General features: G+C 44.6%; 1 protein-coding gene across 13 annotated transcripts in view; it reads left to right on the top strand.

Annotated features, from left to right (window-relative positions):
• Positions 1-24,015, top strand: part of LOC139280710 (suppressor of tumorigenicity 7 protein homolog) — a 210,304-nt gene that overhangs the window by 101,009 nt on the left and 85,280 nt on the right. For 4 of the 13 annotated variants that reach the window (XM_070900334.1, XM_070900345.1, XM_070900336.1 and 1 more), the window contains exons 2-3: positions 9,377-9,426; positions 10,744-10,883. The exons of 7 other annotated variants lie outside the window; for them this stretch is intronic. In XM_070900334.1, coding sequence (XP_070756435.1) covers positions 9,386-9,426; positions 10,744-10,883 — 181 coding nt within the window. In that variant the 5' untranslated portion in view covers positions 9,377-9,385. The remainder of the gene's footprint in view (positions 1-9,376; positions 9,427-10,743; positions 10,884-24,015) is intronic. 2 more of the 13 variants (XM_070900335.1, XM_070900343.1) reach the window with 2 other exon arrangements.

The following is a 24,015-nucleotide window of genomic DNA, read 5'->3' as shown; positions in this document are numbered from 1 at the left end:
AAGAATGTCGCACCAGAACTCATGGAAGTGTTTGGCAACGTGAAATCCTGTACCGTGGCCTCAACCATATTTAGTTCAACATTCTGATCTTCTTACATCTCCATGCCCACCCCCTCCCCACCTGCCAAGTTGGTCTGCAGGGTTAGGCTCGTACGTGTCTGAATCTTCTTCTGGATCTTCAGGATTGGCATCATGTTCTGCAAAATATAACAGAACAGTCAAATGGTTAGTAGCACAGGAAGGGGGCAGGATGGGTGGCATGAGTAGGCTCACACGTAGCAGGCCAGGCAGCAGGTTGATTTGGAGGGCCACAATGCATTTTCAGGACTTACCCTCTCCTTCGAGTGTGGGCCCAGCTTGTGCAGTACTGATTGCTTTTCTCCAGGTACGACTCATCAAAGCAGCGACCCTCTCTTCCAAGGGTGTCAGTTGGTGCAGATTTGACGGGCCTCCTCCTGTTCGAGTTTTTTTTTGTTGTGGGCCAATTTTTTCTGCAAAGATGAAAATATAACTTTTGTCGAGAGGGTGTCTTTCTGCTGGGTGGGACATCTTCACCTGGTCACATTTACAATTGCAATTCCATTGAAAAATGAAACTATTACTTACACTAACTACTTGACCAAGGTCCTGCCATTTCTTTTTACACTGGCTTCCAGATCTCGTGGTGTTCACCACTGTGCAGTAATCTTCTGCAACTTGGTTGCAGCGTTTCTTCATTTCTTTGCGTGGCACATTTTGGCGACCTCTGCTGCTGGTGTCCAGCTCCTGTTGTTGGTGTCCAGCTCCTGTTGCTGGTGTCCAGCTCCTGCCATCTCTTCTCAATGACATTAACTAGTATTTCCACTTTGTCATGTAAGAAATTCTTTGTTCTTGGTGCACGTTGTTGCATTGCTGTATTGAATTGACACTCAGTGATTTTTCAAAACACATAGTCCTTATTTTGCATGCACCTATGCAGTACTCCTTCTGGAAGTTTAGTAGCAACACAAAGCATTCACTGATTCCAGAAGCTGATTTCTTCCACAATACTGTTCATAGCACTCCTTCAGGCACCAAAAATCAATGAGAAGGCTTTCCACTCTTTCAGACACCAAAAATCAATGAGAAGGCTTTCCCTTTAAAAATAGCCGATTGCCAATGTTAATCCCCCATTGTGATGCGTGAACGCTCCATCGCACATGTGCCAGGCTGCCGGCACTGTTACAGACGCTGGGCCCTAGCGCCGCCCCCCTGCCGGCTCTGTTTCAACAGCACATCTCTAGCTCCGCCCCCCCGCCCCCACTGTGCTTGCCACGTCACGCCAAGCCCTAGGACGGTCCACGAAGCGGGGAGAATACGGAGCTACATTATCGGCGCCGTTTTGGGAGCAGAATGTCGGCGCAACTCAGGTAAGTGCGCCGTTTTAACCGGCGGGCCAAATTTGTACCTACTGTGTCCAAAGTTAAATACAATTTGATGGGCAGCCCTCGGGACAACTGAAAAGTGCAACAAACATCACCTTGTCTTTTGTAAAAAAAAATACTAAACTGCTTGGTTTGGGCCGAAGGCTGTCTCCATGACTGCTATAAGGTAACTCCTCAGCCGTTACACTTTGTGATCCAACTAGTTTTTCACCATCTCCATGATGGAAACATTTACTTGGCCTATTACAAAAAAAGGTTTGAAAATATTTTTATTTCAAAAAGTAAAAGAGATTGAGGTCTGATAACAGTCAATTTTGGGCTTTGGCCTGGGAAATCCAGCCTTATACCTCTGAAGAGACTATACTAGGATTTCCTTGAACACATGACTTATTAGTTGTACATTAATGTGAAGCAACGTGAGCTATTCTTCAAGCCTTTGATTTTTAAAGTTCACTATTTCCATATCCGTATGCCGTAAAAAGAAAAATGTATCACTTGAAAGGTTAGCAGTTGTGCGACGGGCTTTTGGATTAAATATAGATGTTTCTGACTTGAAGTCTGCAAGTCGATGTCAAATATAGGACCGGAGAAAAGCCACGCTACGTGTAAAGAGTAAAAAGCAAAATACTGCGGATACTGGAAATCCAGGAAAAAAAGAGAAAAATCTAGAAATACTCAGCAGGTCAAACAGCATTTGCAGAGCGAACAGGCAAGATCATGTTACAGGTGTAAATCCCTTATCAAAACTCTGACGAAGGGGAGAATTTTAACCCCAACAAAAGAGTAGGTTAGGTTTGAGTGGGTGGTTAGTGTTGTGTATTGCTCTGGTACATTAAATGTATGATGAGTACACTGGTGCACCACAGAGGGCGCTGTGGTTGGAGACCTGAAAGTACCTGCACGAGGCAGTATAAAAGGCTGCCCACCTCACCTATGGAGCACTCTGGAGCTGTTCAATAAAGGACGAAGGTCACAGCAGTTAGATCAACACCAGACCGTGTGGAGTCAGTGATTTGTGTGCTACATACACTACATTGGCGACGAGGAAGCGGATGAACACCACGCAACCATGGCTACTCTGGGCTCGCTAAAAGATTTTACGGTGGGCAATGATTGGGAGGCCTTTACGGAAAGGCTCGAGTACTACTTCACAGCAAACGACCTGACGGAGGACACGAACGCACTGAGAGAGAAGCGTAAGACGATATTGCTTTCCACTTGTGGCGATGAGGTTTACTGTCTCGTCAGGGATTTGCTGGCACCCAGGAGCACCAGGGACAAGTCATATGAGGAGCTGACTGAACTCATTCGTGACCAGTTGAAACCGAAGGAGAGCATCCTCACGGCCAGATACAAATTTTACCATCACTGCAGATCTGAGGGCCAGGATGTCACCAAATATGCTGCGGACCTCAGGAGACTCGCAGCGCCGTGTGATTTTGGGGCACACCTTGACGAGGCGCTGCGGGACTTTTTCGTCATGGGGATTGGCCATGAGGGCCTCCTTCACAAGCTGCTAGCCACGGAACCCACAGTCACTCTGATAAAGGCCATCACCATCAGCCGGGCATATATGACCTCGACGTGCAGCACCAAGCAACTGATCCACACAGTCTCGAACCCGGCAGGCACTGTCCACAGGATAGCGGCCACCATGGACAAAACTGCAGAACGTGGCTCTGCCCGGGGCAGAGAGCACGGACCTCGGGGTCCTGGAACTCAGAGTCCGCTGAGGAGGGCCAATCAAGCAGCACCATGCTGGCGCTGTGGAGAAAGCCATGGGGCTCACTGGTGCAGGTTTGCGGAGTACACGTGCAATACCTGCCACATTAAAGGCCACCTTCAGCATATGTGTAAAAGAAATCGGACTCGCCATGTGGCTGAGGAGATGGGGGATGATTCACTGTTCAGTGAGGAGCAGGCAGAAGAAGATGAGGTGCTGGGACTGTATATATGCACCGACGATTCGCCCTCAGTGCTAAGGGAAGTAAAAATTGACAGAGTCCCAGTGAGTATGGCAGTGGATACGGGATTGGGTCCGTCGTTGATGAGTCAGAGAACTTTTCATAAACTGTGGGGTAACCCGGCCGCACGACCCAAGCTGGTCCCGGTCACGGCAAAGCTGCGTATCTACACCGAGGGACTGTTCTCGGCAGAGCGGATGTGCAGGTATCTCACGGGGGCGAGACGCACGGTTTACCTTTATGGGTCATTGCAGGCGATGGGCCGACGCTCCTCGGCAGAAGATGGATGGGAAAGGTCCGTGGGAGCTGGGAAGACTTCTTCACTCCTCCACAGACTGCTGCTCCCCGGATTTCCAAAGAGCAGCGCCAACCGAGCTGGAGCTGCAGCAGCAGCCCAGAACCCCTGGCCCCAAGCAATCCTTCAGCCTCAGCCTCCACCAAAGTCACAGATGCGGGCCCATTGCTGGGGTGCGGGCCGGCGGGGCGCTGCGGGCGAGAAGCGGGAGGCCCATCGACAGCCGGCGGATCGGGGGGACCCACGCAATGGAGCAGTCGGGCGGCGGCATGCGGCCGCGATGGTAGCGGCCTCGGAGGCAGCAGGAGGGGCGGGCACGGCGGCTGCAGGAGGGGCGGCCACGGCGGGAGCGGGAGCGGAGGCTGCGGCGGGCGCGGCAGCAAACAAACCGGCCCTGCCGCTGATGTTTTTGTTCCTCTTTCTGTTTAGTTGGGCGGCAGCAGCAGCGCCAGAGGAAGATGATCTTGGACAAATGGAGAGAACTTTGTGCCGCAGTTGGCTGTACAATATGTGACCTGAAATTAATTGATTCTGGCATCGGGTGCCTGAAACCTTCCTAAAAACACTGCAAAATTCCCTTTCCCTCCTTCCTTGTTTCTTCTTCTCCTTTCTAGGACAGCAGAACACCTAAGGTGGCGGCGCCCAATGGAAGCCTTGTGGGAGCCACAAGATGGCGTCTTAAAAGGGAAATACTCCCGGGAGTCTTAAAAGGGCCTCACACCACTGCGGTCCCCACATAAAGACTTTTGGACTTTTGTAAGGCTAGAGTGAGTCGAAGTGTGCTATGTGAATGTAGGATGATGGATTCATGACAAGAAATAATATTTTAATGCTGGGTGGTCACTGTGTTTAAAATAATGGACATGAATTGCAAATTACGACAAGATTAAATATTTCAATGCTGAATATCACTGTGTTTAAATTCAGGGCCATGGATCCGTGACCAACATTACCAATGGGTTAATGCGTTTTTCGATTTAGGGGATTCAAGCAACGGCTTTTTGAACTGTGGGGGGCAGTGATGTTGTGTATTGCTCTGGTACATTAAATGTATGATAAGTACAATGGTGCACCACAGAGGGCGCTGTGGTGGGAGACCTGAAAGTACCTGCACAAGGCAGTATAAAAGGCTGCCCACCACACCTGTGGAGCACTCTGGAGCTGTTCAATAAAGGACTCAGGACACAGCAGTTAGATCAACACCAGACTGTGTGGAGTCAATGATTTGAGTGCTACATACACTAGTTAGAGAGTTTTAAAAAAGCAAAATCCCACCTCCAACCTGCCCACTTTCAGTTTTAACAGGCATGATGGAAGACGGGCGGCCAACCCGCTCCCAGGAGATGTGTCATCAATTTAAATATTATAATGAGGCTGGCGTGCCTCATGGTGATCCACCACTACAAACTTACTCTGACTGGTCGGGTTTCCCAGGTCTCGGGGGAACCTGCCAGCTACAGGAAGGTGAGGAGTACTTGATCCAGGAGGTAAGTGCCTTTCCACTTACCTGCTGGATCCAGCATCCCTGCCGCACCCACGTCCCACGATCGGACACGTGCCGCCTGCCCCCCCCCCCCCCCCATGGCCTCTGATCTCCTCCCATGAGGACTCCGATCTCCCCTCAGACCTCTCCCCGAAGCCTCCCATCCCTCTCCACGAGGCTTCCTATCTCCCCCCAAATTGCCTCTCCCCCAAAGGCTCCGATCGCTTCCTGTCCGCTTCGCTCTCAACCGCTTTCTAGTCCCCTGTTCCCAACCTGCCTTCTGATTAAATTTCCGGTCGAACATGCAAGTCATCTGTTCGCTCTAATGATTCTGTTGGACCTGCTGATTATTTGTTTCAGGTCTAAAAAGTTTCTTCCTTATGCCTGTGGAATCACAAAATATGAGAGAGAAAACATGAAGTCTGTCAAGTTGACCTATTGGTCAGGTGAACATGGAATGACCATTGTGAGAAACTATTAAACAGCATGGGTAGTGAATTATTCTGTATTCCAAATGAGCACATTTAGACAATTACTTTTGGGAGCGATGTTGATTTTGACGACTATCAACATTTGCACAAAAATTTTCTGAACAACCCTTAAATGTTAACAGTGTCGTGCGATGTTTGATTTTGCACAAGAGTGAATGAGCTTTGTAACGCACATAGGGTAGCTATGTTTATTAAAATTTATGAATCAAATTAAAATAATTGAAGAGCAACACTCAACCATGGAATTAGTGTTTCTGTGAATTCCATTCTATAGATGTATATCATTTTTGAGTTTGAAGCTCAGTCCAAGAACAACAAGCACTTTCAAGCAGTGAGTATTTAAGAACATTTTCCCACATGCTGAAATGTTCATCTACAGACACCCGGCTAACCAGAAACAGCTAGGAATACACATCTATTTCCCTCCTCAAATAAAACTGAAATGTTGCTTGGAACAGTGTCTTGCACAAATATCACATGTGCATAGGCCTACATCTTTTCCGTTGCAAAAGCAGGTGAAGCTTGTAATGTTGCAGGACGCAGTAACAATTTTAATCCAATGTAATGCAATGGCCCTGATTTTGCGGTCGGAGGTATATATCTGGAGTACACCTCCAACCCGCAAAAAAAATCCGAAAGTACCTGGTGTCTCCGGAGCGTTATAGTCTTCGGGTCCTGGGCCTGCAGACGTATGCCTGTGTAAAGTCCCAAGGACCCCAGGGGCGCAGGCATTCGGAAGCGTCCCTGGGATTACATGGACCAAGCCAACCAATTAAAAAGGGAGATTCCTCATAAGCTTATAGGGATTCCATTTGCGAATGGAATCCCCATATGCTTATGAGAAATCCCTAAATAAATAAATAATTAACAATATTCTAATAAAAATAAATATTCCTATGTTCAAAATTAATTAAAAGTCCTTTTGATTAAGCATTTAAAATAAAAAATTTAATTTCTTGAAAAATAATAAAAACATTTTAATTCGGCCCAAAATTTACATGAACTAATGTTATATTTTTAATTTAACATTTATTTTAACCCTTACGCTGGCAAAAGCAGGCCCTATGCCTGCTTTAACCAGATGTAAGGGTTTCATAGGCATTCACTGGCAGTAGTTAACCCAACTCTGCACCAGCGAAAGTGATTTGGATGCGGACGGATTGCAACTCGACAGATCGCAAGTTCTGTGTTTTCGCACATGTGCAGCGGGCCATTCTGAAGACTTACAATATCGTATGCCATGTTTTCAGAAATGTTAAAGATGGGCCATTCTCTCCCTGCCTTCATTTCAAATGCATGCACATCTAACGAAAACCAGTGGGGCTTGAAAGGGGAAAAAATTAAAGAAGGAATTGACACTAAAAGATGAAACATGTTTAGAAAAGACATTTGTTCTCCAGAGCTTGTCTATAAAATATGGTGGCAGTCCAGTTCCTGTGTTTTGGTGCAAATAGATGGGCAGGCAACCGTTCACTCTTTTAATAATGGGTGACAGTAACTGGTGTGATTAAAATGGAGTACAGGGAGGGGGAAGAGGTTGGTGAATAGTTTAAGAATTTAATTTCTGTTTAATTTGTTTTCTTAACCTTTACTTTCATTCTTTGAATCTTTAGTTTATTCTTTGCTTCTGCCTTACGGAGGCTGCTGAGGTTGGAGATAGTTATAGATCGGAGCAAAGGTGGACATATGGTTTGGAGCTATTTCTACAATCACCATTCTGAATTTTATTAGCAGGCTATTTCATCATGGGGAGTAACACAGCCGAGACTGTTCCTGTCCACACATGAACATAAGCAGGGGTCACTGAATGTTGATCAGTAACAGAAACCCTGGCTGATTTGTTCTGATTTGCTCGAGTTGCTGAAGACAGTTGTAATACTCTCAAAGCTGTCCCAGCTGAGATCAACTCATTTAGCACTAGTGATTGAATCTGGAACCTTCCTGGTCTGATGACTTAATAGCACACCATATGCTGCCTTTACCCACTGAGCATCAGGAGAAATTCTTCTTTGTTGATCAACATTTCAAGAGCGGAATTCTTCAATTTGAGTATGTCTGCCCCAGGGGTCACAGATTACTGTTTTCTACGGGTCTTCACAACTAAATAGCAAGTTCAACAGCCATTGTGTAATTTTTGATGCATTATCACCACTAGTTTCTCCATTAAAACAACACTTCAATGAAAAGCATCTGGCATCTGGCAGCCTTTCCTTCCTTTGCACACGATGATTCATTTACTTTGAAATATGTAATTTGGTTCATTTGCATGTAATGCTTATGGCGGAGGAGCGGCGAGAGATCAGTGACGAGAGATCGTGGCGGAGGAGCGGCGAGAGATCGTGGCGGAGGTGCGGGAAATGAGGGTTCCGGGACAGCATGGGTCAGCCCACACTGCGATATGTGTGCGCACTCGGTCCATGCAGCAGAGCAGGTGTCCAGTCGTCCTGGTTTACTCTTGCCACTGGATAAAGGCCTAGCTCTGTCAAGCCCGTGTGGTGGCTGATGTGCAACGGTCACCACACGTTAAAAAAATCCATGCACAGGTATCTTCCACCCCTGGAGTTCAGGACTGGCATATCGGGTCCTCCGTTGAAACATCAGTGAACTCATCCCTATTGGTGGGGAAGCAAGTCATCCCCGTTCGAGGGACTGCCTATGAAGATGATGATATAATCTCCTCATTCCAGTGAAAATAACACACCACCCTTCTAGCCATTCTCCCTTCCTAAACAAAAATATTTGGGTACCTTTTTAAAAAAAGATTTTCGTCTTTGCTGCCTGGGCGGTAAGCTACCGAGATGCATCACACGCCATTCATAGAACCCGCCTGACTTTCATTCCATTGACTGCGCTGCCAGATTACCACCCATGTGGCAAAATAAACATCTATCCCATAATCTCTTTTCAATAATACTCCATTCTTTTCTTTCACAAGATAATTACAGATGAGGAAGGCCATTCAGCCCATCTTAATTCATCCATCCAGAGAAATCCCTGTGATCCCCAACTGTAGCATCCAATTGTTTTTTTTTTAATGATTCCAGAGTTTTTGCCTCCACTACTCAGTCTGCAAGCCTGTTCTACACTTTGTGTAAATAATAATTTCCTGATACCTGTGTTAAAGTTATTCTTTGCTAGTTTAAACTTGTGTTCATTGTTCTATTCTTGCATTTAATTTAAAGTAATATTCCGGGGTAATTTTTTCTATACCCTTAACAATCTTTTAAACTTTTTACGATCACCTCTCGGATACTGTACTTTCTCGGCTGAAAAGCCCATGTTTCTCCAATCGTTTCTCATAACCCTAATGCTAGGGACCAGCTTATGCCCTATCTTACCTGGGATCTTGTTTCCTCCCTGCCCTCCTCTCCTCACCTATCTAGTTTGAAGGATCCCTTTCCACTTCATCTTTAGTTAATTTTTCACCGTTCACAGTATACTTGTGACATCTATTTTTCCTTCCAATGTGTGCCTTATACTAGGCAGAATAGAAAAGGTAAAGAAAAACTCTTCACAGCTGCAACGTTAGTGAATCTGGCAAGTTTATCTTTGGTATTGTTTAACAGGCTTGTAAGCACAAACCTTTAAGCATGTTAGTAGTGCTGCACTAATTCTTTTGATAAGTGTCTGGAGCTGGTGGCACAAATACAACATAATAGTGACGAAAGAGGCATTTAGATGTTCTGGTTGGGGAGGGTAAGCTGTTTGGGCCAATAACCTGGATCTGTCTTTTCCTTTAGATCTTTGTGATGCTTAACAAAAGGGTTACATGCCGTTGGTCGGAGCACAGGTATGTAAGTTCTAGGCGTAATTTCAGGAGTGAGTGGATATATCGCTGTAGGGCAAAAAAAATAATCTGGAAATGCAAATCTATATATAAAATGTGTAAATAATACTTGCCAGCTTATCAAGGGCAAACAGGTGGTGACTGGCTGCATCCTTTGGGGAGTGGGAGCAGATTCACTTACAGAGGAAAGGTTTAGATATGCTAAGTTAATTCAAAAACATAATAAGCCAGATTGCCACCTATCCATGAAGCTCGAGCCAAAACAGGATCCACAGAAGCTGTGGTAACTGTGGAAGTGAAACATACAGCAAATGGCAAATTAGTGTTGTAAATTGGAATGCTTTTGTCAAGCCACACATTGAGGAAATCGGAACAGGACAGCAGCAAACAAAAGGCTTTGTTGTTAGCAGCCTGCTAAAGTGTTTCATTTATTACACAAAACTGGTACATTTGTTTGTCTAGAACGCAGTTTATTATACCACCCCAATCGTGCCAACTTCCTCAGTAGTTTTAATCTATTAAATTGTTATGCATTGTGTTTGTCGGGTGCTGCCAGTTTTGCTTTGTCAATTCGCAGATAATTACAGGGTGTTCAGCTAGAGCAGATGAGTTTTCAATTGGCTCACTTAAAAACGTATTACTGGATGAACATTTAAGATGAAGATGGTCCTGTTTGTTAGACATTTCTATTGTTTGAACCAAATAATTTAAAAACATATCTCTGATGCGTCGCTGTAGTAATTAATGTTTTTAGCTTTTGAATCTTTTGCAGCTTCTAAATGGTTTCGGGTAATTCTGTTTCTGTAGACAGGGCTTGATAGACTTCTGGGATGCAGCAGTACACTACCGCGAGGTAGGTAGTGGACTGGATTAGAGTTAATGGGTCAGATTTTGCTGTAGCAGGGCATCTAACAGCGTCTGTCGTTAGTTAGACTTGCCTCTGCACCCTTCAACTCAAAGATTTTTGCCCACAATGTTGCGAGCTGGTAATGACACAGCTGCGACCCAAGTCAACAGGGCAACCAACAGGGGATTTCCTTTCCCAGTGAGATTTAAGGATTTGGAAATAAACAGAGGAAACACTGAGAAGAAGGGTGAATTAGAGTGAGTGAATTCAAGGTCAAATTAGATACAGAAATAGCAATAAAGAGGGAAAGAAAGATTGGATTAAGAGAGAGAAAAGAGAGACAAGAGAGACAAAAAGGAAAAGTAAGAAAGAAAACAATTTCAATTTAAAATTTTACATTTTTAAAATCTCCTCACAAAATTCAAAATTTGAAGGAATGAGACACGCCAGTTACTCCAATCGTTACTTTTCAGTGCCAGGGATGGTGATTGGCAATTATTAACACTTGCCACGTCGTTCGAAGGTTACATGGTTGAACTTCAAATTCAGTTGGAGGGTGAGAAAGTTGGATCTCAAACCAGTGTCCTGATCTTAAATAAAGGTGATTACAAAGGTATGAAGGCAGAGTTGGCTAAAGCGGACTGGGAAAATAGATTAAAGTGCAAGACGGTTGATAAGCAGTTAAGGAGATATTTCATAACTTTCAATAAAAATATATTCCAGTGAGAAAGAAAGACTTTAAGAGAAGGGAGAACCATCCATGGCTAACTAAGGAAGTAAAGGATGGTATCAAACTGAAAACAATGGCATACAAAGTGGCCAAGATCAGTGGGAGGCCAGAGGATTGGGAAATTTTTAAAAACTAGCAAAGGATGACTAATAAAATAATAAAGAGAGGGAAGATAGATTTTGAGAGTAAACTAGCAAAAAATATAAAAACAGATAGTAAGAGCTTCTACAAGTATATAAAAAGGAACGAGAGTAGCTAAAGTAAACGTTGGTTCCGTAGAGGATGAGACTGGGGAATTAATAATGGGAAACGGAAATGGCAGAGATTTTGAACAAATATTTTGTATCGGTCTTCACCGTAGAAGACACTAAAAACATCCCAATAATGGATAATCAAGGAGCTATAGGGAGGGAGGAATTTAAAACAATCACTGTCACTAAAGAAAAAGTACTCGGTAAAATAATGGCACTAAAGGTGGACAAGTCTCCTGGACCTGATGGCTTACATTCTTGGGTCTCAAAAGAAGTGGCTGCAGAGATAGTGGATGCATTGATTGTAATCTACCAACATCCCCTGGATTCTGGAGAGGTTGGAAAATCGCAAATGTAACGCCTCTATTTAAAAAAGGAAGCAGACAGAAAGCAGGAAATTATAGACCAGTTAGCCTAACATCTGTCATTGGGCAAATGCTGGAGTCCATTATTAAGGAAGCAGTAGCAGGACATTTGAAAAAGCATAATTCAATCAAGCAGCGCCAGCATGGTTTTATGAAAGAGAAATCATGTTTGGCAAATTTGCTGGAGTTCTTTGAGGATGTAACGAACAGGGTGGATAAGGAGGAAACCAGTGGATGTGGTGTATTTGGATTTCCAGAAGGCATTCGATAAGGTGCCACATAAAAAGTTACTGCAAAAGATAAAATTTCACGGGTAATATATTATGGATAGCGGATTGGCTAACTAACAGAAAACAGGAAGTTGGGATAAATGGGTCATTTTTCGGTTGGCAAACGGTAACTAGTGGGGTGCCACAGGGATCGGTGCTGGGGCCTCAACTATTTACAATCTATATTAATGACTTGGATGAAGGGATCGAGTGTAATATAACAAGTTTGCTGATGATACAAAGATGGGTGGGAAAGCAAGTTGTGAGGAGAACACAAAGGGATATAGACAGGCTAAGTGAGTGGGCAAACATTTGGCAGATAGAGTATAATGTGGGAAAGTGTGAGGTTATCTATTTTGGCAAGAAAAATAAAAAAGCAATTTATTATTTAAATGGAGAGAAATTACAAAATGCCGCAGTACATAGGGACCTGAGGGTCCTTGTGCATGAAGCACAAAAAGTTAGTATGCAGGTACAGCAAATAATCAGGAAGGCAAATGGAATGTTGGCCTTTATTGCAAAGGAAATGGAGTATAAAAGCAGGGAAGTCCTGCTACAACTGTATTGGTGAGGCCACACCTGGAGTACTGCGTACAATTTTGTTCTCCTTATTTAAGGAGGGATATACTTGCATTGGAGGCAATTCAGAGAAGGTTCACGAGGTTGATTCCTGAGATGAAGGGGTTGACTTATGAAGAAAGGTTGAGCTGGCTGGGCCTATACTCATTGAAGTTTAGAAGAATGAGAAGTGTTCTTATTGAAACATATAAGATACTGAGGTGGCTCGTCAAGGTAGATGCAGAGAGGATGTTTCCCCTCGTGGGAGAATCTAGAACTAGGGGGCATAATTTCAGAATAAGGGGCCGCCGATTAAGAACTGAGATGTGCAGGAATTTCTTCTCTCAAAGATTGTAAATGTGGAATTCTCTGCCCAGAGCTGTGGATGCTGGGTCATTAAATATATTTAAGGTGGAGATAGACAGATTTTTGAACGATAAGGGAGTGAAAAATAGAAATTAGAAACATAGAAAATAGGTGCAGGAGGAAGCCATTCGGCCCTTCAAGCCTGTACCACCATTCAATAAGATCATGGCTGATCATTCAGCTCAGTACCCCTTTCCTGCTTTCTCTCCATACCCCTTGATCCCTTTAGCCGTAAGGGCCATTTCTAACTCCCTCTTGAATATACCCAATTAAACTGGCATCAACAACTCTCTCTGGTAGGGAATTCCAAAGGTTAACAACTCTCTGAGTGAAGAAGTTTCTCCTCATCTCAGTCCTAAATGGCTTACCCCTTATCCTTAGACTATGTCCCCTGGTTCTGGACTTCCCCAACATCGGAAACATTCTTCCTGCATCTACCCTGTCCAGCTCCATCAGAATTTTATATGTTTCTATGAGATCCGCTCTCATCCTTCTAAACTCCAGTGAACACAGGCCCAGTCGATCCAGTCTCTCCTCATATGTCAGTCCTGGCATCCCGGGAATCAGTCTGGTGAACCTTCGCTGCACTCCCTCAATAGCAAGAACGTCCTTCCTCAGATTAGGAGACCAAAACTGAACACAATATTTCAGGTGAGGCCTCACCAAGGCCCCTGTACAACTGCAGTAAGACCTCCTTGCTCCTATACTCAAATCCCCTAGCTATGAAGGCCAACATACCATTTGCTGCCTTCACCGCCTGCTGTACCTGCATGCCAACTTTCAATGACTGATGTAACATGACACCCAGGTCTCGTTGCACCTCCCCTTTTCCTAATCTGCTGTCATTCAGATAATATTCTGCCTTCGTGTTTTTGCCCCCAAAGTGGATAACCTCACATTTATCCACATTATACTGCATCTGCCATGCATTTGCCCAATCACCTAACCTGTCCAAGTTACCCTGCAGCCTCTTAGCGTCCTCCTCACAGCTCACACCGCCACCCAGCTTAGTGTCATCTGTAAACTTGGAGATATTACACTCAATTCCTTCATCTAAATCATTAATGTGTATTGTAAATAGCTGGGATCCCAACACGGAGCCCTACGGCACCCCACTAGTCACTGCCTGCCATTCTGAAAAGGACCCGTTTATCCCGACTCTCTGCTTCCTGTCTGCCAACCAGTTCTCTATCCCCGTCAGTACATTACCCCCAATAACGTGCTTTAATTTTGCACACCAATCTCTTGTGTGGGACCTTGTCAAAAGCCTTTTCAAAGTCCAAATACACCACATCAACTGGTTCTCCCTTGTCCACTTTACCAGTTACATCATCAAAAAATTCTAGAAGATTTGTCAAGCATGATTTCCCTTTCATAAAGCCATGCTGACTTGGACCGATCCTATCACTGCTTTATAAATGCGCTACTATTTCATCTTTAATAATTGATTCCAACATTTTCCCCATTACTGATGTCAGGCTAACCGGTCTATAATTACCCGTTTTCTGTCTCTCTCCTTTCTTAAAAAGTGGTGTTACTTTAGCTGCCCTCCAGTCCATAGGAACTGATACAGAGTTGATAGACTATTGGAAAATGATCACCAATGCATCCACTATTTCAAGGGCCACTTCCTTAAGTACTCTGGGATGCAGATTATCAGGCCCCGGGGATTTAATGGCCTTCAATCCCATCAATTTCCCTAACACAATTTCCCACCTAATAAGGATCTCCTTCAGTTCCTCCTTCTCACTAGACACTCGGTCCCCTAGTATTTCTGGAAGGTTATTTGTGTCTTCCTTCGTGAAGACAGAACCAAAGTATTTGTTTAACTGGTCCGCCATTTCTTTGTGCCCCATTATAAATTTACCTGAATCTGACTGCAAGGGACCTACATTTGTCTTCACTAATCTTTTTCTCTTCACATATCTATAGAAGCTTTTGCAGTCAGTTTTTATGTTCTCAGCAAGCTTCCTCTCGTACTCTATTTCCCCCCTCCTAATTAAACCCTTTGTCCTCCTCTGCTAAATTATAAAATTCTCCCAGTCCTCAGGTTTGCTGCTTTTTCTGGCCAATTTATATGCCTCTTCCTTGGATTTAACACTATCCTTAATTTCTCTTAGCCATGGTTGAGCCACCTTCCCTGTTTTATTTTTACTCCAGACCGGGATGTACAATTGTTGAAGTTCATCCATGTGATCTTTAAATGTTTACCATTGCCTATCCACTGTCAACCCTTTAAGTGAAGGGTTATGGGGGGCGGGCAGGGAAGTGGAGCTGAGCCCAAGATCAGATCAGGCATGATATTAAATAGCGAAGGAGGCTCGAGGGGCCAAATGGCTTACTCTTGCTGCTATTTCGTATGTTATGCTTGTAGTTACTAGCCCATGACATCTGCAGCGGGTTTAGGTTGTATATACCATGCAAATATAGCAACTTCACGCCATTTAGTGCATGTCAGTGTTTTCGTGAAGCTAACGGCAGCACTGCACAACTCGGACAGCAACTTTTTGGATACTGGCATTTAACCGCGCATCTGCTCCTCGCCTGAAGTTGCTGTACCATTTATGTATAAATAACGGAGAGCGCCATTGCAGCATATTTTACATCAAATTCTGGCCCATTAAAATTCTCCTTGTAAGAAATTAAGTACAAATGATTAGAGCTAGCATTTGAATTTCTGCTTTTTAAGAGCTGTTAGCATTGACGAAATTCAACAAGTGTCATTTATAATCAGATGGGTGATAGTATATTTCGCATTCAAAGCTTTGAATCTGATTATCCTTCTTTCCTAAGAATCTGTATCATTCATTCCTGACCCGAGGTACTGGAAGATAATGTAATCTATGGTTTAATAAAACATAGTAGGATGTGTGAGTAGAAGAGGATTTATTTTTATACAGGCAACTCTCGATTATCCGGGTCCCACGGGGATTGGGCTATTCCGGGTAAACGATTTTTCCATTTGGGTGAGTCTACATTTTAAAGTTAAAACTTTAATAAATAAATACAATCGTTAGGGCGAGTTTACATTTATAAGTTAAAACTTTAATGAATCAATACAATCAGCTACAAACAGTAACAAAAGATGGACATTACCAGCATGCATGGACAGGTTCTGTGCCTGGAACCCGATGCCGGCACTGCCCCCGTTCCCAACATCAGCGGCGTCCGCGAGCGACTGCGGCTGCAGCAGCGCACACACACACACATACCAGCAAAGCACGGGCAGAGGAGGGTGAATTTTACAGTGTGTGTGAGAGAGAGAATGTGTGTGAGAGAGAATGTGCAAGTGTGAGAAAGAGAGAGAGAGAGAGAGAGAGTGTGTGAGAGACAGAATGAGCAAATACAAATGAGCACAGTGTTTGGAAGGAGATTTTTCCAAATTATTTCGGGATGTCTTTTCACTTGTTAGCAACAGAATTTTAAATACCGTTACAACGGTTTTCCGTTGGATCTGTGTACGGATAATCGAGAGTTGCCTGTATTTACATTTATAAGACTTATTTTTGTACTTATATTTATAAGAGTAAATAAAGAAAACAGTTTCCAATGGATGATGGTCGATAACAAGAGGGCACAGATTTAAGGTGATTGGCAAAAGAACCAGAGGCGACATGAGGAAAACTTATTTTACAGTTAGGATTTGGAATGCACCGCCTAATAGGGTGGTGGGTACTGATTCATTAGTAGCCTTCAAAAGGGAATTGGATAAATACTTGAAGGAGAAAAAATTGCGGGAATATGGGGAAAGAGCAGAGGAGTGGGACTGACTGGATTGCTCTGCGAAAGAGCAGGCACTGACTCGATGGGCCGAATGGCCTCCTTCTGTGCTGTACTATTTTTATTTTATTCATGGGATGTGGGTGCCGCTGGCAAGGCTGGCATTTATTGCCCATCCATAATTGCCCTTGAGAAGGTGATGGTGAGCCGCCTTCTTGAATACAACTGAGTGGCTTGTGAGGCCATTTCAGAGGGCAGTTAAGAGTTAACCACATTTCTGTGGGTCTGGAGTCACATATAGACCAGACCTATACCAGGCCAGTCAACATATTCACTGAGGCGTACGAAAGCATGGGCCTTACACTAAACATCTGTAAGACAAAGGTCCTCCACCAGCCTGACCTCGGTGCACAGCAGTGCCCCTCAGTCATCAAGATCCACGGCGCGGCCCTGGACAATGTGGACCATTTCCCATATCTCGGGAGCTTCTTATCAAGAAGGGCAGACATTGACGACGAGATTCAACACCGCCCCTAGTGCAGCCTTTGGCCGCCTGAGGGAAAGAGTGTTCGAAGACCAGGCTCTCAAATCTGCCACCAAGCTCATGGTCTACAGGGCTGTAGTAATACCTGCCCTCCTGTACGGCTCAGAGACATGGACCATGTACAGTAGACATCTCAAGCCGTGGAGAAATAACACCAACGATGTCTCCGCAAATCCTGCAAATCCCCTGGGAGGACAAACGCACCAACATTAGCGTCCTTGATCAGGCCAACATCCCCAGCATTGAAGCACTGACCACACTCAATCACAGCTCTGCTGGGCAGGCCACATTGTTCACATGCCTGACATGAGACTCCCAAAGCAAGCACTCTACTTGGAACTCCTTCACGGCAAACGAGCCCAAGGTGGGCAGAGGAAATGTTTCAAGGACACCCTCAAAGCCTCCATGATAAAATGCAACATCCCCACCGACACCTGGCAGTCCCTGGCCAAAGACCGCCCTAAGTGGAGGAAGTGCATCTGGGAGGGCGCTGAGCACCTCAAGTCTCATCGCCGAGAGCATGCAGAAATCAAGCACTGGCAGCGGAAAGAGCGTGCGGCAAACCGGTTCCTCCCACCCTTGCCCTCAACGGCTGTCTGTCCCACCTGTGACAGGGACTGTGTTTCTCAAATTGAACTATTCAGTCACTAAGAACTAATTTTTAGAGTGGGTGCTAGTCTTCCTCGATTCCAAAGGACTGCCTATGATGATGATGATAGGCCAGACCGGGTGAGGACAGCAGATTTCCTTCCCTAAAGGACATTAGTGAACCAGATGGGCTTTTACGACAATCCGGTAGTTTCATTGTCACCATTACTAATGCTAGCTTTTTATTCCAGATTTATTTTTAACTGAATTTAAATCCTGCAGCTGCTGTGGTGGGATTTGAACTCGCGTCTCCGGATCATTAGTCCAGGCCTCTGGATTAATAGTCCAATAACATAATCCATATGCTATCGTTCCCATTGACCATTCTATGATTCTATTCTATGATTTTAGATAATACTGTTCTATAATAGAGATGGGACATTCTATATCCAGTGAGGTTTAATACATTTTGTGACATTTTGGCAGGTTTTTGAGTGTCAATGACAGAGATCTGAATATTTTAATGCAGTCCATAAGCGAATGAAAAAGGACCCGAGATGATTAGAACAAGAGGTTGCAAGTTTGCAATGCAAAAGGACCTTGGTTTTGTTTTAAAGTTCATTCCTAAAGTCTATCGTTGACAAATGTTTATTTAAACTTAACTCAGCAATGCACTACTCAGCGAATGCTGCACTGTTGGGGGTGCCATCTTTTGAATGAAAAATTAAATCGAGATCTTGCCTGTTTTTTCAGGTGGATGTTAAAGATCTCATTCATTAATCAAAGAAGACCAGGAAGTCCTCCTGGTGTCCTCCCCATCACTGATCCCTTAACCAAATCCACAAAAAAACCGTTAGCAGGACATTGATTTCTTTGTTTGCCAGTACATAATGGCTGCTGAATTTACCTACCTGATGAGAATCAGTGCACCTCAAATGCAATTTACTGTATGAGACTTTGTGAAGTTTTAATGACATATTAAGGGACTTCCAGTCTAAGTACTATCTGAGTTTAGGGTATCAGGCGTTTGCTTCACAAAGATGGCAGCTGAATGTCCATCCTTAGAAATGAACACCAATCAGGGGGTAGCATCATTATTTTACTTTGGGATCAATTGCATCAAATCTGTTTAATCACCTGCAATAAACTAGAAGGAAGCCTTTGATGGAATGTAAACGTTTCTTGCCTCTTAGCAGCTTTAAGCTTAAGTTAGCTTGCTGCCCTCTAGTATAACAACCATCAACAAAAAAAAGAGTTTCATAATGTCCCCTACAAAGTCCACACTGCAGCCTAACACTATGGCCCAGAAACTGCGGTTGGCGGCGTAGCTACAGAGTACACCGCTGACATACGAAAAGAATACAAACTGAGCTGATGCGAGGCCCAGCTTCGGTGCTGTAGTGGTGTGCACAGCATATTACATCAGGAAGGCTAGGAGCACAGTGTGCAGCCCATATGTAAAGGAAGACACGCCTACAAAATCTGTCAAAACAAAGTCACACCCACAGAAACGTCTTTCAATCTCTTACATTTAAATTACATTTTAAAAACTTCCGACATTTTTTAATTAAACTGGTTTATGTAGCAGCATTTTTCTTTTATCATCCGAGCTCACAATTTATTAGTCCCTATGTATACAATTTCCTGTTTTGATACTCAGTAAAGGTTTTATACCTCCTACAAGTACTGTAGTTGAACTTCAGAAAGAGATTCCAAGCCATATATTCAATATCAATTTTCAGGATTATAATATATTATTCAAACCTCATTTAGACTGGTAATAGATAAATCTATTTTCCTCATTATAGATGCATTATTTTGTTTGTCATGTTGTTTATTTTTGGGTTGAAAGGACAGAATTGGTCACTGAATGCCTGTCAGGAGAAAGCTCACTAAATATTTTTGTTCATCCTGCCTCGGGGACCTCGAGAGGCAAGTGCTGCACCAACCTGCATACTACTGGTGAAATCCTTCAATTAAGGACTTCTCCTTGTCTTCGATTACGTTCCTGCTCGTCGAGCTGCATTACACATTTTGTAAAGGAGCGGTGAGCTGCTCATAAATTGTAATCTGCAGTAAAGCCGTCTGATCCTGGAGAATTCCTTGCACCAGTGTGTTGGATTCCTCTTTTGCATTCTTCTAAAGTGAAGAGTGCCCCATAAATTTATTTTCAGATGCGTGAGTATGTAATCCTGGATATGATGGGCCCAAATTTGGCCAGGAGTTGCTCCGTTTTTTTTGGAGCCACTTGATTTTTCTGGAGTATCTTAAAAATCCCCATTCTGCACATTTAATTTGCGCCAGTGCAAGTGAGTTAGTTAGGATTTTTTTTTAGTTTAGTTTTTTTTTCAAAAGGGGGCGTTACCAGCCATCTACGCCTGTTTTGGGCATTTAAGCCAGTTTGGACAGCTAATAGCTGCTCCAAACTAACTTAGGCCAGTGTACGTGGCCACTTGTGGTCGCACAGAAAACCCTTGCGGAGAGTTAAGAAATCAGCGGAGGTAGCCAGAGATAGGGACGGGGGGGTGGAAGGGAAGCGGACAGGACCTTGCAAAGCACTAAACACCTTCACAACATTCAAGAAACATAAAAACCATCAAAAATAAATTTAAAAAAAAATTAAGTCCTATCTTCATAACTCGGCCCGGGAAGTCAGCGGGCCTGCCGGTGCGAGAGGCCACTCGGCCGGGGATAGATGCGGGTGGGTGGGACGCCCGGGGGGGGGGAGAGAGAGCACAGGGAACTGGCCACACACAACACACAGCAGGCTGGGCTCGCAGAACACAGAGGCTGCTGAAGTCAACTTAAAGTGGGGCTGTGCTCGGCAGGACACAAAGGCTGCAGGAATGAACCAGGCTGCAACAGGCTGGTGGGGTGAAGGGGGGGGTGGCGGTGGTGGATGAGGAGGGAGAGAGAAGTCACATGACTGAAAGGGGGAGGGGAGAGAACAAAAGACCTTTGGGTGTGGTCTATATACATACCTTGGGGGGGAGGGAGAAGTGCAAAACTGCTGTGCTGCCATTTTCCACCTTCTTTGACCTTTGAAAGTTTAACTTTTACTTTAAGTATGGGTGGAGCAATTATCAATGCCACGGATTTTGCAACGGTTCGGCATCATTATGCTATGTAGGAGAGAACTGATTAGAGCTCATCACATCAGGAACATCAGAGCCCGTAGGCTGCTGGGCAGGAGGCCTTACCCACCTCGGCAATTTCGAGTCAGGCGTTTGTACCTGGACCTGAGTGAGGCAGATTGTGTCAGAAAGTTGCGTTTCCGCAGAGAAGTTGTCCGTAAGATCTGTGAGTTGCTGAGACTAGATTTACAGCTGAGAAGCAGCAGGTGGACTGCCTTGTCTGTTGAAGTGAAGGCTACGGCTGCACTTTCCTTCTATGCCTCGGAATCGTTTCAAGGTACAACTGGAGATGTGTGCGCCGTCTCTCAATGTGGAATACATGTCTCCATTCACCAGGTCACGGCTGCACTGTATGCACGGAGGAATAACTTCATCAAGTTCCCAATGACCGCACAAGCGATCCATGACGGGGCTGTGGGGTTCTCAAGGATTGCTAGTTTCCCAAAGGTACAGGGCTGCATTGATTGTACCCACATCGCCTTGCAAGCACCTGTGGAGGATGCCGAGCAGTTCAGGAATAGAAAAGGCTTCCACTCCATTAATGTGCAGCTCGTGTGTGACGACATGCATCGCATCATGTCAGTCGATGCAAGATACCCTGGCAGCACCCATGATGCGTTCATCCTACGCGACAGCGTTATATCTGACATGTTTGAGCAGCAGCCAGAAGGGCAGAGCTGGCTACTGGGAGACAAAGAGTACGGCCTGGCCACCTGGCTCATGACGCCCCGACACGCAACCCGGACGGAAGCTGACCATCCATACAACATGTCGCACATTACAACATGCAGCATCATAGAGAGGACCATTGGCATCTTGAAACAATGTTTCCGATGCCTGGACTATTCCGGAGGCTACCTGCCATATTCCCCTGAGATTGTCAGTCAGTTCACTGTTGTGTGCTGCATGCTGCATAACTTAGCCATCATGAGGCAGCAGCAGCTGATAGTGGAAGAAGAAGACCCTACTGCGGATGAGAGTGGCTGATGATAATGATTCGGAAGATGCAGGTGACGAGCAGGAGGAGGTGGTGGAGGGGGACGATGACCACGATCAGGAAACCATGCAAGTGCCTGAGGCCGGAGCACAACGTCGGAGGAGTGCTCCTTTAACGATTGCTCGAGCCTTGCGCCAGCAGCTCATCTGTGAACGCTTTGCTGATGCCTGAGGGCTCAGCGACAACTATTCCACATGGACATGTTTATTTTTTGCAGTTGTTCCTAAATGTTGTGTTAATGGAACATGATTCAGTTTTAATGTAAAATATAATTTATTGAAAAGTTTACAATGTACTTTACTTTAGTGTAATAAAATAATTCTTGTTTCAAACTTTACTTTACTATGACTCTTTAAGTTCACTTATAAACTTGTAAAGTTACAAAACTTGCAAAAACATTTCAATTTGAAAAAACATACTCTAAGATCACTTAAAAACTTTAAGATCACTTATAAAGTTGGAAATTTACATAACTTACAAAAAACTTTCAATTTGAAAACAGTTACAACAGTAACATCAACAACAACAACAACAACAACAGCAGCAAAGAAAGGCTGCACTCACCTCATCCACATCTTGGTGAATGTGCACTTCTTCATGGGTGGGGGGGGTTGGGCAGATGTTAATGTGGAGGACCCGGCTTGGGTCTCCACAGAGGCTGGTGCGCGGATTGTCGTGGGAGTGGCAGTTGATTGGCCGGGCTGTGCTCCCTTATTGCAGCAGCTACCTCACACATGCCCTCCCTAATGGCCTGTGCCTCTGAAATTACCTCCTTCATTTCCCATGCCATTACTGTTATTTCTCCCAACAGTCCCGTTACCTCATCACCCACCCCACTGATGGTGTGCACAAGTGATCGGGTAAGGTCATTGCTCTCCACACCCAATGCCATCATCTGAACCACATCTGTTGCACCCTGCATCTCAGGAGAGCGTGGTTGATTTCTCCTTCCCCTCGCCCTGGGTCTGCCTCGCGGCACCCCTCCAGTGGAAGGTGCAGGGTGGGACGGTGGGGCCCTGGGTGTTCCATTCTGCATCCCACCAGCACTGGGACCCGCAACCTCGGACAGTGGGGCCCTGGGTGTTCCGGAACCAATGTCCTAGGGGGAGTGTTTGCTAGTGCTGTTGGGGAGGAGTTAAACTAATGTGGCAGGGGGATGGGAACCAATGCAGGGAGACAGAGGGAAACAAAAAGGAGGCAAAAGCAAAAGACAGAAAGGAGATGAGGAAAAGTGGAGGGCAGAGAAACCCAAGGCAAAGAACAAAAAGGGCCATTGTACAGCAAAATTCTAAAAAGACAAAGGGTGTTAAAAAAACAAGTCTGAAGGCTTTGTGTCTTAATGCAAGGAGTATCCGCAATAAGGTGGATGAATTAACTGTGCAAATAGATGTTAACAAATATGATGTGATTGGGATTACGGAGACGTGGCTCCAGGATGATCAGGGCTGGGAACTCAACATCCAGGGGTATTCAACATTCAGGAAGGATAGAATAAAAGGAAAAGGAGGTGGGGTAGCATTGCTGGTTAAGGAGGAAATTAAGGCAATAGTTCGGAAGGACATTAGCTTGGATGATATGGAATCTATATGGGTAGAGCTGCAGAACACCAAAGGGCAAAAAACGTTAGTGGGAGTTGTGTACAGACCTCCAAACAGTAGTAGTAATGTTGGGGAGGGCATCAAACATGAAATTAGGGGTGCGTGCAATAAAGGTGCAGCAGTTATAATGGGTGACTTTAATATGCACATAGATTGGGCTAACCAAACTGGAAGCAATATGGTGGAGGAGGATTTCCTGGAGTGCATAAGGGATGGTTTTTTAGACCAATATGTCGAGGAACCAACTAGGGGGGAGGCCATCTTAGACTGAGTGTTGTGTAATGAGAGAGGATTAATTAGCAATCTCGTTGTGCGAGGCCCCTTGGGGAAGAGTGACCATAATATGGTGGAATTCTGCATTAGGATGGAGAATGAAACAGTTAATTCAGAGACCATGATCCAGAACTTAAAGAAGGGTAACTTTGAAGGTATGAGGCGTGAATTGGCTAGGATAGATTGGCGAATGATACTGAAGGGGTTGACTGTGGATGGGCAATGGCAGACCGTTAGAGATCGCATGGATGAACTACAACAATTGTACATTCCTGTCTGTCGTAAAAATAAAAAAGGGAAGGTGGCTCAAACATGGCTATCAAGGGAAATCAGGGATAGTATTAAAGCCAAG

The sequence above is a fragment of the Pristiophorus japonicus genome, chromosome 15 (assembly GCF_044704955.1).
Source record: "Pristiophorus japonicus isolate sPriJap1 chromosome 15, sPriJap1.hap1, whole genome shotgun sequence".
In the NCBI taxonomy this organism is placed as follows: Eukaryota; Metazoa; Chordata; class Chondrichthyes; family Pristiophoridae; genus Pristiophorus; species Pristiophorus japonicus.
This window is presented reverse-complemented; position numbering and strand designations above follow the sequence as displayed.